This window comes from Rhododendron vialii, chromosome 5a, assembly GCF_030253575.1.
Source record: "Rhododendron vialii isolate Sample 1 chromosome 5a, ASM3025357v1".
Lineage (NCBI taxonomy): Eukaryota > Viridiplantae > Streptophyta > Magnoliopsida > Ericales > Ericaceae > Rhododendron > Rhododendron vialii.
Genome location: NC_080561.1, coordinates 42,057,334 through 42,073,924, shown reverse-complemented (window position 1 = coordinate 42,073,924; position 16,591 = coordinate 42,057,334). Strand labels below are relative to the sequence as shown.

The 16,591-nt window shown below is 38.6% G+C and overlaps 2 protein-coding genes across 10 annotated transcripts; both read left to right on the top strand.

Moving 5' to 3' along the window:
* The first annotated feature begins 262 nt into the window (after nucleotides 1–262).
* On the top strand, nucleotides 263–7,065 carry LOC131326111 (probable WRKY transcription factor 33). Its single transcript, XM_058358716.1, has 5 exons — nucleotides 263–589; nucleotides 2,269–2,421; nucleotides 5,002–5,630; nucleotides 5,718–5,879; nucleotides 6,434–7,065. The coding sequence occupies exons 1-5, from the start codon at nucleotides 305–307 to the stop codon at nucleotides 6,849–6,851; spliced, it is 1,647 nt and encodes a 548-aa protein (XP_058214699.1). The 5' UTR covers nucleotides 263–304; the 3' UTR covers nucleotides 6,852–7,065.
* A 2,858-nt stretch (nucleotides 7,066–9,923) lies between these two features.
* LOC131326109 (uncharacterized) lies at nucleotides 9,924–14,400 on the top strand. Of its 9 annotated transcripts, none has more exons than XM_058358709.1 (2): nucleotides 9,942–11,840; nucleotides 14,055–14,400. In XM_058358709.1, exon 1 carries the CDS (start codon nucleotides 10,325–10,327, stop codon nucleotides 11,834–11,836), a length of 1,512 nt encoding a protein of 503 aa, XP_058214692.1. In that variant the 5' UTR covers nucleotides 9,942–10,324; the 3' UTR covers nucleotides 11,837–11,840; nucleotides 14,055–14,400. The 9 variants fall into 9 exon arrangements, with proteins under 9 accessions (XP_058214690.1, XP_058214692.1, XP_058214693.1 ...); XM_058358710.1 differs by having other exon boundaries at nucleotides 13,971–14,400; XM_058358708.1 differs by lacking the exon at nucleotides 14,055–14,400 and adding an exon at nucleotides 13,558–13,846.
* Nucleotides 14,401–16,591: the final 2,191 nt, after the last annotated feature.

Sequence of the window (16,591 nt, the reverse complement as noted above, 5' to 3'; positions counted from 1 at the left end):
AAGTAATTTCACGAGTCTACCCTCTCTCTCCATTTGACAAGTGGCAGTTGTAGCCGATATTCAAACCGTGACCGGTAGAAAATCCTTGCCTTTCTTCCTGTCATGAGTCATGACTCAGCCGCCAGAGTTAGGTCAAGGCCACGAACTTTGACCAGAACTTTCCACGTTCAAACTTCTCCCATGTTGGCTTCCCGGAAAACACCCTCCCAAAAATGCCTTACATAAAACAAACCCCCCCTGATAGCACCCCTTCAAATCTCCCTCCCTCCCTCTCTCTCTCTCCTCTCTCTCATACACACAGTACATGGCATCCTCAGGTGGCAACTCCAATTTTTCAACCCAATTCTCGAGCAACAACACTTCTTTCGGTGATCTTCTCGGGGAGGGCCAATACCAAGGAGAAAGGAGTGGCAAGATCAGAGGGAGAAATGGGGTGCTGGATCAGATTCCGAGATTGAAGTCACTCCCGCCAAACTCACTGCCCATGATCTCACCTCCCCCTGTCTCTCCTTCTTCTTATCTCTCCATCCCTTCTGGGTTGAGCCCGAGTTGGCTCTTGGACTCCCCTGCTTTCCTCTCCACTTCTAACGTATGTTCCAATATTCCCTATTGCCTATTTCTAGCTACTTTGTTTATGTATCGTCCGGCTTTCACAATAATGTTTATATATATATTAGCGTTGTTTTCGTTCGATGTATAATGACAAAAAAAGATCATGTGAACTTTTTTTCTGTACCCCGTGGATTGAACGGACACGATGCTGATAGTAGATAAACTGGTGGACAATACAGAGATACGGAGAGAGAGACAGAGAGAGAGAGAGAGAAGGGGTTACAACGTGGGACTCGGGAATTGGGGTTTGGAGACTCGGAAACTTTGAATATAGTATAGATAGATAGATGTTCTGTACGTAAGTGTTAAACATCGATCGTATCGGTTTTGGACCAACCGATAAAAGCGATAATAACAGATGCAAGTGTATATCATCCACTGTGCGGGAGTCAATCACTTTGTTTGGTTTAGATTTTAGAAAGTTATTTTTGAGAGTTGGAGTGGTAATGAGTGGAGAGAGATAGAGAGAAAGATTTATTGAAAACTGTGCCGAGAGTTGAGAGTTACTCTCAAAAAGTCCATCCAAGCAAAGTGAATATTTTCGGGTGACGGGCCTGGGTTGATATATACTAGTACCTGAAAACATACTCAAATCAAACCAAATCAAATCGAACCTTATATCTTAACCATTTCGGTCGGTTACATGAATCATTTTTTTTTCATTGAGCTCTGTCAAAGGCCACTTGTTCACACAAACCTACTATACTCATATCGTTGCGCACCACAACATCTAATGTCAATTTAGGTCTACCCCTCCCCAAAGCATTGCTACCCAAAATTATCATATCCGCTCTCTTAACTACTGCATCTCCTGGTCTAGGGTACACATGCCTAAGCCACTTTAGCCTATTTTTTCTCAACTTCTCTTCTATGGATGCTACACCTATCATCTCACGAACCGTTTCATTTCTAATTCTGTCTCGTCTAGTCTTACCACACATCTAAAAACATACCCGATATTTTTTATTATGTGTTAAAAAGAATAATCATGTATGAAGGTGTAAAAAGTGTCTTAATATCAGGGAAATATGCAAGAAAATATTCGATCTCCACAAAATTGGAGGATAATAAACAAAATTGTCGTGTAAAACGAGGCAAATTATAATATTAGTGTAAGTGCCTCGTGGTTTTAATTTGGACCATTTTAATTGGTATAATTGTGGGGTCAAATTCTTCGAATGAAGCCAAACTATGTTTTAATTAATGGATCAACTTGAAGGTCAAGGTGTCAAGTGAGGCTTTGGTACTTCCGCACATTCAAAATTAAGAGTAAATTAACAAAATCTTATCTAGTCTACGCATAACATGTCTTTCTTAATTAATATTCGATTCATTAAAAATAAACTTGTCGGTGATCGTAACTTAATTAAAATACTATCAAATATCCACCAAGAAGAGATGAATTATTTATTTTGTCTCCGAAACTTCTCCGAAACTTTACTCATTTTGCGTCTTGATTCAGACACATTTTCTCTGGACAACTTTGTTAAACAATTTTAAAACTACAGGACTGGGCGTAGAATTTCTGAAATCGATTGAATTATTTCACCTCGCTTGCCCTAATGTACCTCAGACCCTATTGGTTTCGATTTTTGATGAGTGTTTTTTTATTACATCGTTTAACGGGTTAATCTTTGTTTGGCTATGTTTTTTCAGGCCCTTCCATCTCCAACTACTGGAACCTTTGCTGGTCTAAACTTCAAAGAGGACAGAACCTATTCTGATTTCTCTTTCCTACCATCCCAAACAAGGCCTACTCCATCTTCATTATCCTCCATGTTTCAATCTTCTGCGAACGCACTTGCACCGGTACGTTTTTAATTTACTAGCTATTCTTTGTTACGATCCTGACCCGCCCCTTGAGGTCTTAATCATGACAAATGCCAGTGATTTCTCACTAAGGCCAAATCAAAAATCAAATATTACCTAAACAAGCGATAATCAAAAGGGGCTAAACATAACAGCGGAAGTAAAAGTCAACTTTTATTGATAACAAATCAAAGTCTTACATAGGTTTTACAAACCAAAAGTAAACCTATCAGAGCTATGCTTACTTACAAACTACAAACTCAAAAGCTAACAAACCATAAACATAACAGCGGAAGTAAAAGTCAACTTTTATTGATAACAAATCAAAGTCTTACATAGGTTTTACAAACCAAAAGTAAACCTATCAGAGCTATGCTTACTTACAAACTACAAACTCAAAAGCTAACAAACCATGTACAAAGCTAAGTGTCCACAAGCACAATTTCCTCTATACAAGTTTCCAAAAAGAAATACGACACATCCCAAAAGTAAAACACCGCGCCACCCTACGCGTCGCTTCCTGAAAGGTGGAAAAGAAAATACATAAGCCAAAGCTCGTGTGAATGATTAATACATAACTCACATGCCTTCTATGGACAATGCAAAATAATTTGATAGAATTTCAAAACAAGAACTCAAATTCATAAGCCAAATATAATGCACATTCCACTATTCAAAATTCAAAAGCTACCAGGCGTCCCCGGTAGTGGATAAGTCAGACGTTGGGAATGCCATTAAATAGATTCGCAAATATTTCACAAATAGATCCACCTTCCATTGGTATCCATGGAGTACACAATTTATAAAACATGTTCAAATAAGTTCGATAAGAGAAACAAGTTCAAAACCATGTGTTTAAGTATTAAATCACTCACCTCGTATCCACGTGTCACCCGAACCTCCTAAAATAATTAGGCAATGGAAACACAATTAGAAACTACTCCCTCCGTCCCTTTTTAAGTGTCCTGCTTCGTAACTCCAACTTATTAAAAAGACATCATCATTATACCTTTCACATCAACTTTTTTCTCCATTTTTCCTACTTACCCATCATCATTACACTTTTATTCACTAATTTTTCAAAATGGAATCTACTTTTAGGGGGAAAATGGAAAATTCACCAACTTTTACCCAATAACTTTACAAAATGGACACTTATTAAGGGACAGCCCAAAATGGAATACTGGACTATAAAATAGGGACGGAGGGAGTATTAAACATGCATAAATATAACTTAAATGAGGTCCTAAACACATTTGAGAATAATTGAAGAAGTTAGATACCTAGCCTAGTGAAATCAGTTGCAATTCTAACTTCAACTTAAAATCTGTTTTTGCACAGAAATATCTAAGACACAATCTTCATGCATTTTTTTAGGTCTATGAGCCTAGTTTCAAAATCAAAAATGGGATTGCAATTTCATCGCCCGAGCTGAAAAATATGACCGTTTTCGTAAAGTGCAATGATGCTGTCAGCATTGCAGATACCAAAACAGCAGGTTGGATAATGATTTTTAACTCCTTCCACATTTTGAGTTAGGTTCTGAAAATTTTACACAATAAAGAAGACACTACAGGCATTTACAGTAAAATATCAAGGTCGGGACGTTAGTGAGAAAAATCCCTCAAGAACATGGCAGATTCGATTCTGCTGAAGCTCTAAATTGCCTACCCACAACCTGGACGAATTTCTGAAGTAAAACCCTAAAATTCACATCAAAACTCATACAGGAACTTCACAAAACATCAGTAAACTTGAACATACTCATGGGCTATCTCAAATATACCAAATTCATGAATTACATAAACTTTAAACATGTCAATTTCTAGGAATTGAAAGGAGGTTCATGGGTTTCCAACACAACTTCAGTCTCTACCCTAAACCCACTTAGATTCAGCACTTTTAGCAAAAATTGAACATCAAGAACAAGAAATCTTACTCCTCTAGGCATGAACTTACCAAATTAGGCTTCAATCCAAGTCTAAGAAGAAATCTTCAATTTTTTTCTTTTTCTTTCTCTTCTTCTTATTTTCCACCGAACAGTTCTCTCTCTCTCTCTACGTGACAAGGATGAGGGGAAATATTACATGTTTCTTTCATTTTAACAGAGTGCAAGAAAAATTATCATGTGTAGGTGAGACCTATAACCACCTATGTTTCATTTCCTAATAACTAGCAAAACAAAGCCAAAATCACATAATTAACATCAAATTCAGCACATACTTAAATTCTAAACACAATTAAAAGTCGGGGTACTACATTCTTCTTTTATAACAGTCCATTTGTCCGAGCGGTGCCAAGAATTAGTCCGATGTGAGCACAAGCTAGCCCGAAATAGCCTGTATTACTGGGGAAAAAAAAATTCATTTGTTCGACAAACTATTTCCATACAAAACAAAATTTCCTGATGGGAAAACAAACATGTTGTGCTACCTTTTGCACGAATGAAAAGTTGACCTCTTCAAATCATCACCTTTTGCTTTTTGCTTTTTGCTTTTCAACTTAAAAATGTCAATGAAATGTGCATGATAATTTGACCTCTTCTATTGGCCTCACCAATTTCAATTTTGGTCTTGACAGGAAGAATCATTCAAAAGGAAACATGAAGATTGGAACATGAACAAACCATCGGACCAAACTCAATCCTCATCAATCAAATCGCGAACCGAATCAGAATTCGCACCGATTCAAACATTCTCCCCAGAAATCTCCACATCCCAAACGAACATGCAGAATAATTCCGCTCCCCCGTCCGCCCACAACCCTTACACACAACCACCCCAGTATTTGAGAGAGAACAGAAAATCAGACGACGGATATAACTGGCGAAAATACGGTCAGAAACAAGTGAAAGGGAGTGAGAATCCACGGAGCTATTACAAATGCACGTACCCGAATTGTCCAACCAAGAAAAAAGTTGAAACAACCTTGGAAGGATGTGTAACTGAAATAGTATATAAGGGAAGCCACAACCATCCCAAGCCTCAAGCTACTAGAAGATCATCTTCACATTCAATCCAACCTCATTTCAACACTAATTTCGAGAATCCAAGTCAACCAAACACGTCGTTGGGGAATACTCAAATGGAGTCTGCGGCCACCCCAGAAAATTCCTCAGCTTCATTTGGTGAGGAGGATTTTGACCATCAAGCCTCTTCGATGAGTAAATCGGAGGATGATAACGAAAACGATCGCGAGGCCAAGAGATGGTAGGTCCTCTATCAATGACCATTTTTTTGAATCCCAAATCGAAATTCTAGAATGGGATTTATTTGTGGTTTCGTTTTCCTTTGCAGGAGGGGAGAAAATGAAAATGAGGTTATATCAGCAAATGGGAATAGAACTGTGAGAGAACCTAGAATTGTTGTTCAAACAACAAGTGACATTGATATTCTTGATGATGGGTATAGATGGAGGAAATATGGACAAAAAGTAGTCAAGGGCAATCCTAATCCTAGGTAAGCTGTCTATTTCTTCTTCTTCTTCTTTTTTTCAATCGGTCGAAATATTATTGATTACTCCAAACTAGGAACATCAAAAGAAGCTTCCCTACAAACCCAGTTCGGAAAATTTCCTTGCCAGGTTATAGGTAGCTCAATAGATAGAGCATGTTTAGCTATTGCATGAGCCACCGTATTACAAGTGCGAGGGACGAAACTTAATGAACATGAATAAAGCAAACTACCAAGACACAACGTATCACTGAAGGTCACTTCCAAACTTGCTGGCCATGGCATTCCATTTTTGGTATCCTCTAGCTAAGGGTAACTTGCTTATGGACACAAGAAAACTTTATTGGGATAATCCAATTGTCCTTCTCATTTTTTTTCCTCCACTTATTTTTCTGCGATTTAGAGTTCAATCAACTTGTTTTGTACTTGGTTTCGTAATTTCAAGTTTTTTCGGAGCAAGGAAATTTCATTCATTCAGTAGCCAAACAGCACTTAGGCTTTTGCCAATTGTATGTTGTTGAGCTTGGTTTTCTTAATTGTGCAATTTTTCTCATGTGCAGGAGCTACTACAAATGCACGTACGTGGGGTGTCCGGTGAGGAAGCACGTGGAGCGAGCATCCCACGACCTGAGGGCCGTGATCACCACATACGAAGGGAAGCACAACCACGACGTTCCCGCGCCGCGCGGTAGCGGAAGTTACCCTCCTCTGGTGAACAGAGCTCCTCCGCCTCCCAATAACGGAAGCTCGGCGATCAGGCCTCTAGCCATGACCAACAATCTCAACCTCGCGACAAGTTACCCGAAAAGCCAAGCACCGTACACGCTAGAGATGTTGCAGAGTCCCGGGAGTTTCGGATTTTCGGGATTCGGAAACTTTCAAGGCTCTTACATGAACCAAGTACAAGGAGATAATTTGTTGTCCAGGGCTAAAGAAGAGCCCAAGGACGACTCATTTTTTGAATCATTTCTAAACTGAGATTCATCGGTAGCAAAATCAGGACCAGTTAGGTCTAAAACTGCTTTGAGTGTACATGGTAGGACTCAATACAAAAGGATAGTGTGTCATTAGTTGATTTGTTTTTGGGCCTTTTAAGGTTAGAAAAATGGGCCTTCTATCCACTTTTTGTGTATGTAAGAAGATTACAATAACCTGAATATTCATTGCTAATATAAGGTATTTTTGTTTTCTATTTTTTCCCCATGTAGTGATTTCCTAGATGAGATTTGGTGTTGTCCCCTGTTTTTTCCTAGCTAAGATTTCTAATAAATAGCCTCTCTTGGTGTTGCTACTACTCTCCGTTCTCGTCCTCAATCTTCGCACGTGCTCTTGCTTTCAATCTTTGCTCTCACAATTAATAGTTCGTAACGTTATCGGAAGACAATTTTATGCTTTCACACACAATTACCTGTCCAGGCCAACTTAGACACACCTTGATTAATCTTGGGGTTCAGTTCTACCACCTATTTGCAGGAAGCCCAATTAAAGAGGAGCAAAACTTCGTATGAACTGTCCCCAAAAAAGCTAATAGTACTAAAGAAATTTCGAACTTAAAATCTTAGAAGGAGTAAACTCCTACCACTAAGTCTTTACCATACCAAATTTGGGGTTTCCTGTCATCCTTTAATGGCTTGACCACTTGCCATCAATGTCCCAAGGTTAGCATGGCGGGGTCCAGATCAATCCAGCACCTTCCAGCCACGTTTGAGAGCTCATTCTCATTACTTTTTACCTGGAAGAGGTTTATTGCATGTGTTCTCTTGCAAGTTGGATTCTCATAATTCAATTCTTATTGATGAATCTTGTTGACAAAGGGTGATTGATGATTACATTTTAGAATCCCCTTTTTCAATAATCATATACTCCTATTTTTCATTTTGTCCTATTATTATAACTGAATTTTACAACATTAGCTCTCATACTATAAAAAGTTCACATATGAACGGTCACTAGGGTTTAAAAAAAAATAGTATTTATTTGGCTATGCCTGATTGAGCTAATTTTTAACTCTGGTATAAACTCTATACAAGATCTGAAATATGAATGATCATGAATCCGAAATGAGCCACAACGGTCCAAAATAATAATAATAATAATATGTTACGGGTATAGGTCGAATTGCACTGATTTAAAAGAAGATGTGACCGAGACAATTTAATATGCATGGATTTCATTGTACAATTCATAGACATCAAACAATTTCAGACACCACGTCCTTTCGATCGGTGCCTTGGCCCATTTCTATCCGTGACTCGTGGGAAAGAAGAGACAAATAACTGATGAGGGTAGCTACTTTGTTGGGCAGGTTGAGAAAGCAACCGATTATAAATATGTCGTGTCGGACTTATTTGTTACCGGTTCGGTTTATTTGGGTACCTTTGAGCCGTCTAAAAGTATTTTGAACTACTCTATCTCTCTTTAGTCAGCAATTGCATAGATGAGTTTGGTAGGTGAAATTACTCTCTTATCCTCCTTCAAAAAAACTACTTTTGGATGACTCAAATTTAAAAAATGTGTTTTTATTTTGTTTTTTTAATAACTCCTCTTTAAATCTATTTTTGAACGGCTCAAATACACCAAATAAACTAAACTGGTATGAAGCAAATAGACTGGATCCGGCTCCATTAAATATAGCCGTTATTGTGGGCTCACACGGTTTCGCCCTATTATTTTCAGCTGTGGGTCCCCGATCTTCTTCTCTTTTTTGTCCCTTTGTTTCTTGCTCTTTCTGATAACGGATAATAAAGTGTCAAGGGAGGGTTCAAGAACTCATCATCGGATTGGTACTGGCAGCTGTCTGGTGTGGGGGACGCCAAGATGATCCCATGTGCCCTTAATTATATGTTACTTTCAATAATGTTCGGTTTAGGTACAGGGAAAGGATTTTGGAATAATAAATGAAAGAGAAATAGATAGAAAAGTATGAGTAATAATTGGAAAAAAATTTGATTAGAGATCGTGCTCAGAGAATGATTGATTTTAGGGACCCCAACCCAATACATTCAATGTCCATTCAGGCTAACTTATGAGTATCTCGATCAATCCTAGAGATTAATCACTCCGTCTGCTAGTGGATGCCTCATTTAAAGCAAGATCAAACTTCATATGGTGTTCTTGAACCTAAATTCTTTTGAACATAAGACCTTAAGAGGTGTTCTTAAATCTAAAACTTTGCACTTTTTCTCATTTGAGACTCCTAATTTGATATTAGACATTTTAAAAGTGTTGCTAGTACGTCAGACCATATCTGGGTTAGGATGAAAGACGTCGATAAATACTTAAAAATACAACAATCTTAACAGAACCGGGCCTCATTCCTTTTGAAAAATGATATTGACACTCCAAAAATTGATGTAGACATTCCAAAAAACACAAAGGAAAGTGACTTTGGAGTTACATTGATTTTGAAGTATCTGTATCAATTTTTAGAGTGCTAATATCATTTTCCTTCCCTTTTCTATGTTTTCTTTTCTTTACAAAGCCGATAATAGTACTCCATAATTTAGGCCTAAAAATTAGCATTAGCCTTCCCCTAATATTTCCATTTCAAGAAAGTCCCCTAATATTTCCATTTCAAGAGAGTCGAACCAAATAAAAACCTTCCACCTCGCAATGGCAATCTCGATATTCTCATCAAAATTTGTGACAACACCGTAAAATCACCAAGCCCTCACTTCGGAGTAATTATTTGGTGGTCTCAGGGCACGCAACGTGGTGTTCCAGCACCTTATTATCTACCATACTTTTGTGACGTCCATATACTTTATGGCATCGTGTTGTGTCATTTACGTATCATAATTCTCTCAAGTCAGATTTGTTTAGTTTTTTGTGTTATTGTGTCAAGTCATATTCGTGTTCTGTGTCAAAAATAGCCGACATTTTTGTGACGTCCATAGATACACTTTTTTTGGACCCAACAAATATGTGATGGATAAAGAATGTTGAGGCACTACGTAGCGATGCCTCACTACCACCAAATAATTTTTCCTCACTTCGCTTTCTCTACCCACTCCGCGAATCCGCGTTGTCACCGCCTCCCCCGGTTACCCCACCCCGTCGCCTTCTCCCTCTAACCGCCTTTCCCTAACCAGCAATTCCCCACAGAAGAGAGAGAGAGAGTAGAGAGAGAAAATCCACTGTCAACGACAACAATCCATGGGACAGCAAATCACCACCATTTTCTAAGGAAATCCCTCACGCAACCATGTCTCCCCGGTTTGCCCCTCCCAGCTCTCCAAATTCCCAATTCCCCTACCCCCACCCCCTCCGCTCCCTCGTCGGCGGCAACCACACCTCCGCCCGCTTCTGCTCCCGCTAAAACCTCTCTCTCTCCTCCCCCTCCTCCCTCTCTCTCTCTCTCTCTAGATTTCCCAATTTTCTAACACACGTATACACACACACACTGTGATACACACACATAAACAGTCATATACACAGGTATACGTACAGCCATGGATCCTAAGCCGAGTCTGCTGAGGAACGTTCTGGTGCGGGTGTTCTTGTTCTGCGTACTAGCAATCGGGATCCGGTTTGCATACATCGTCACCCTACGCGGCGAGTCCTGCGACCTCGGCGACTTCTGCTTCTTCTCCCTCCCCGACAACCTCAACGACCTCGTCACCACCGCCGTCACCTCCTCCTCCTCCTCCTCCTCCTCCGCCATCACCGTCACCGACGCCGTCAAATCCTCTCCCCCCAGATCCAACACCGTTAACTTTTACTCCTCCGTTTTCCAAGATCTCCTCGCGGAAGGCTTCCTCTCTCCCTATTCCAAGTCCCTCTGCGTCGAAACGGCGACCGGCGACGACGTCTTCGCGTTGAAACAAATCGGCGTCTCGGATTCTGTCGGAATTTCAAAAAAGGCATCCAAGCCGTTGGTTGTTACAGGTCAGGCGTTTCGGCAGCCGTTCAAGTCGAACACGTTCGATTTCATCTTCTACGGAGGAGGAGGAATAGATAATTTAGCGAAACAGGCGGAGTTCGCCGCGGAGGTGTGCAGGACGCTGAAGCCCCAAGGGTTTCTAGTCGTCCACACCGCGTCGAAAGACACGTATAGTTTCTATTCGTTCATTGATTTATTCAATTGCTGTATATTTGTAAGGACTCGTGATGTTGATAAGAACATGCAGGAATTCGTTTTGAAGAAAGAGAGTGGGATTGTTAGGCCTATTAGGGTTGATGATAGGGATTTAGGGGATAATGATAATAAGTGTTCTGTTCCGGGGTACAAACGAGAATTGGTTGGGAATGCCGAGCCGTTGATTGCGGAAGAGCCGTTGAAGCCGTGGATTACGTTGAAGAGGAATTTAAAGAACATTAAGTATCTCTCGTGGATGGTTGATATTGGGTTCAAGAGACGGTACGTGTACGTGGATGTTGGTGCTCGGAGCTATGGCTCCAGCATTGTGAGTTGGTTTAAGAAGCAGTACCCAAAACAGAACAAGACGTTTGAGATATACGCGATTGAGGCGGATAAGGCTTTTCATGAAGAGTATAGGTACAAGAAAGGGGTCACATTGTTGCCTTATGCGGCGTGGGTGAGGAACGAGACGTTGTTCTTTGAGGTTAATCAGGACCCGGGTCGAGAGAAAGAGGAGAAAGAGAAAGGGAGAGGAATGGGGAGGATTAAACCGGTTCAGTCATCAGGTGGTAAGGTTGGTAGCGATGTGAATAAGATTCAGGGATTTGACTTTGCGAATTGGTTGAAGAGCACTGTATCGGAGAAAGATTTTGTGGTGATGAAGATGGATGTGGAAGGGACAGAATTTGACCTGATTCCGCGGTTGTTTAAAACTGGAGCGATTTGTTTGATTGATGAAATTTTCCTTGAATGCCATTATAATAGGTGGCAGAAATGCTGCCCGGGTGAGAGATCATCCAAGTATGAGAAAACATACAGCCATTGCTTGAAGCTGTTTACTTCTCTCCGAAATAGTGGAGTTCTTGTTCATCAATGGTGGTGACACGGTACCTACACTTCTTTGTGTTTTGCCATTTTATCTTTTCACATAGGTTGTTCTTCCTTTATTTACAGTGAAAATGTTGCAGTTCTTCATATTTCGTTTCCTTGTAATTTAGTTTCTTTCTTTGTTTAGAAGACTTAACAGTGAATGTACTCACTCTCGTTCTCTACTGTTAGAGATTCTTTGCTCTATAACTAGTGTTTTATCAGGGTGTCCTTGTAAACGTGCATATAGATTTGGAAATCATTTTAAGGGGAAATTACGAAGGAGTTGCATCATATTTGTCCCATTTGAGATGCAGATGTCCATGTTGTTTCTCTCGTGATCTAGATTAAAGGCATTCCTCCATATGAATTCTCAATTTGGCAAATGCAAAGCTAGAAGCCTAGAATGGATTGCGATTTTTAGACAGCTCTATGCATATTCATTATGGAAGTTTGATATTTTTTCAGCTGTGGTGGATTTCATGAAAGTTGATGCAGAAGAACTTGTGGATGGTGAAACTTAAAACTTAACGTACATGTGGACATTTTTAGCTTGTTTGGAAGTGAAATGCCTTCATGCATGCCTGACCTTTCTGGAATTCCGTGCTTGCATGTTATTCAGATTCTCAGAAGCCTCGACCCTAGCTGATGATAAGCTTGTGAATAAAACATAGATAATTTTACCATCTTGTCAAAAAGGATGAACCGTAATGTTATGTTGGTTGAAACCTGAATGGATGGTAAAGGTTGCCCCCTTACCTATATATACTAGACTCAATCAACGAACTCTGGTGTTTCGGTCTTGGGTCGTTAATAGTTGAACCTTATGTTGTTGGAGACGTTCCTCCCACCACACCCCTACCCCTTTCCTTTTCCTTTTATATTTTTTTTTCTTTCTAAAAAGGTGTTTGGGTCTCTTATAGCCTTCAACTAATTTTCAGAGATTTCCAGTTCTTCTGTCCCTACCGACCTCCACTCCTTAGCACTTGGTCTTTTAGCATCTCACTCCTTTTGGAGTTATGGAAGGTGGGTTTACTTGTTTTGCCTTCATATCAAACCTGTCTTTATTTCCATAAAAAAATTAAGCTTTTGGTTTGGAATGTTTGTGGAATAAGGACAGAGAAGTAGGAAGTTGAGTTTGTGTTGTGAAATGCCTTTGGCACAACTAGAAAATGATACATTTCAGGGTAGGGGAGAAACTTGACATCTAAAAAATCTATTTTGGAGATTGATCGAGAAGTGGTTATCCTAGAGGGCTGCTTTAATACTATCATTTCTTCTTCAATGTGTTGTACTGCTTATAGTACCCACCTAAAAGTATTGCAATGATAGTGATACCTTGAAAATTTCGTAATGTTGATGTCAGAATAATGGAATCTTACTGGATCTGTTCAGCGTAGAATTATATTTGCATAACAGCTTTTTGATTATGTTCAAGCATGGGACAAGATGTGCAGGACTTGCTGACATTCTACTCTCTTCTGCGCTTACTCCGTTGGCTCTATTCACTGTAGATTTGTTTCCATTGTGAATCCATTGGATCCCTCTCGTTCGACTTCAGTTCGAAGGAAGATGACTTGAACACTTGTGCATTAGATGTCTTATGCTTGTGGCTCTAAAAGAATGTACTGCATATTGATGCTGCTGCTGCTTCATTAACTTGTTTTAGTACTCAACTATTCGTACTTATGGAGCTTGGAAAAGATTATAAATCTCAACCTCTTGTGATTGATTCAGGAGGAACTCGTGCTGATTTAGTCCAAAGGATGGGGAAAACATTTCTTTCCCACTTTAGTTCTTTCTTTTAGTGACGCAAGCATGCTTCTTTATCTTCCTTACCAGCACACATTTTATTGTGGTTAGTTGTTGCTTTGGATCAAAAGTCTCAATAGCAACACCACATTTTCTTTAGAAACCTGAATCAAGGATATACCAGATGATGATCAAGTGGGTTTTGCTGATCATTTTGTAAGAATCATGATGGATACTGCAATTTTCTTCTAGAAGTTCTGTATAGTTCCCTTCTCATGCATTTTAATGAAATGCCATTTATCTCATGTTTTATATACAAATACGTATTGGTTTTACTGGTATAAAGGGTGCTTTAGTGGCTTTGGTGACCGAGGTAAACTTATTGAGTGCTCTTGCAGAAACATTAGATGGTGCCCGTACCTTCTTAACCATACAATCATGTACGGTCCACTACTAACAGCTTCACATGATTGTGGTATTAGGAGCGTTGAGACGTGACCTTGGCCCAGGACCACTCAATTAGTACTCGTGTTGGAGCGATTTGCCGTTTCGTACTTGAACAAATAATGTGTATCCCTGCGGTGCAGACTCTTGGAAACCAATTTCAATCATCTACGTTTACTTTCTACCAGAAGATTATGCCATCAATTCTGGGGGACTTCTTGTGAAGTTGTGCTCTGTCGTCAGTGTTCGTGTAGATTTATTTTTGTATTTATCGTAAATAGAACTCATTGCTCATTTTGATGTAGTTCTCATGGTATTTGTAATCGATCGCTTCAAGATTGAAAAGAGAAAGGCTTGATGAATAGACAACTTATTTCCAAATCATTTACAAGGTATTTTTCCACTTGGGAGAATTAGATAATTACAAATTCGCGAGGCTTTGTAACGATGAAACGAAGAGAGGTGGCCCGCGAAAATAGCTGATGGATGATTTAAGTTACTACGAAGTCAAGAAAATTTTACATTACATTTGCACTGATTAAAAGATGGCAAATGATTTTGGCACTTCACTTTTTTATGATGGCACTTTAAAATTTGTCTTTTAATGTAAAAATTATACATAGCAAGGCATACTAAAAGACAAAGTTTGGTGTGTCATCATAAAAAAGTGGAGTGCCAAAATCATTTTCCATCCTTAAAAGATTATGCAATTTTTCTGTCAAACTGTTAGTTTGAGTAATGAACTTATGCTGATGAGTTGTAGCCTCCCTTTCCAAAATTGGATACCCCTAGGCCCAATCCCTCTCGAAGTTTCCTCAAAAGAAAATCGAAGAGACAGCTTTGTTTTCGTTGTCACGGGCCCATGGCCGTTTTTTCAGCAAATGCCCAACCTCGAGAAATTATTCATGGTGGGTTCCACCAATTAAAATAAATACGTATTTGAATATTTTTTTGAATTAAAAATGATGTATTGTAAAAGAATTATTTGTCTCGTAAAACAGAAAATAAACACTTAAAAAATAATAACCTTAGCGGAACGGAGCCCGAGTCTTGAAAAAATGGTTACATGAGATAGCTGCGTGTTCATTTTTTTCTTGGTTTTTTTCCCGACAAGATAAACACAAGATTGAGACGGACCACACCATGCGGCTGTCTTCCTGGGAGACTATTGAAAATAAATGTTGAAATAGTGTTTTGCATGTTGAAATAGAAAAACAAAAACAACAAATATACTTGTAACAATTAGCACAAGTGGGCTATTGACTATTGTTAGAGCAATTCAAAGTTATACAGTACCATTTGATTGAACATAAATGTGGCACATGCACGTGAGGAGGATTTCATGGAATTGCCTTATTAATTGCCATACAATAATTTTGCTTGATCATTTCTTCTTCTTCTTCTTTTTTGTTTGACCGGCTTTGCCTGATCATTTCAACAATATAGCGTATAATATAAGACAGAAAAATATTGGTTTTAACAATAAAAGTAATGTGACATTTATTAGTGGGGTATATATTTTGAACGGGGACAGGAAAGTCAAAAAAGAGAGTATATAATTAAATAGTAGAAACATAGAATATTGTTAGCCGAAAGACTTTAAGCAACACTATGTTAGGACAAATTCAAGTGTGTTTTTATTAGGAATGAACTCATGCCGTATACGCAAAGGAAAATGATATTGACACTCTAAAAATTGATGCAAACACTTCAAAAACAAAAGAAAATGGCTTTGGAATTATATTGATTTTGAAGTATCTGCATCAATTTTTGAAATGCTAATATCATTTCTCATACGCTAAACCAAATTAACCCAAACCAGAAACCCTCCAGGAAAACAAATGAACGGTCCAAATTTAAAGACCGTTCATTTGTTTTCCTGGAGAATTTTCTGGTTTGGGTTTCCTGGACCGTATCATTTCTATTTTGGGTATTCGATATCATTTTGGTAGTTTGAAATTTCAATGAAAAATTTATGAAACAGGTTATGAACAAAATGAAGTATTTAAAACTACAAGGTATAAGTTCAAATACATGGGTACTTTTCATCGTGTTACATCAAAACAGATTAAAAAGATATGAGCTATTATCCTGTTCTTTTAATTTTAAATTATTTGTGAAGTAAAATAAAATTATATATTGAACGTGCAAGTTCTTCTGGGCTAATACTAAATTCTACAACCCCGTAATAAACAAAAATTATATTTTCACAACTTCCAAACAAAATTGTAGTTGATCCAACGACGACCAATGTTCTGAATACCGTACCAGTAAGGGTACCGGTTTTTCTATTGGTACAGTACGTACCGGTACCGGTCAAGTACCGGTTATATATAGTTATAAATTCATTATTTTCCTTATAACCTAAATTTTTACTAACAAAAATTAAACTGTGTCATTATATAACTCTCATCCAGTAATTCAAAAAAAAAGAAGGTATAAAACAACAGAATACTACCCTATGGCCCACGGACAATCTATTTTAACCATTTCAATTTCAAAAGTAAGAGTAAGGGGTAATTAAGTAATTTGAGTTATTGTAGGGTTCCACACTTTATAATCTTCTTCTCCCTCT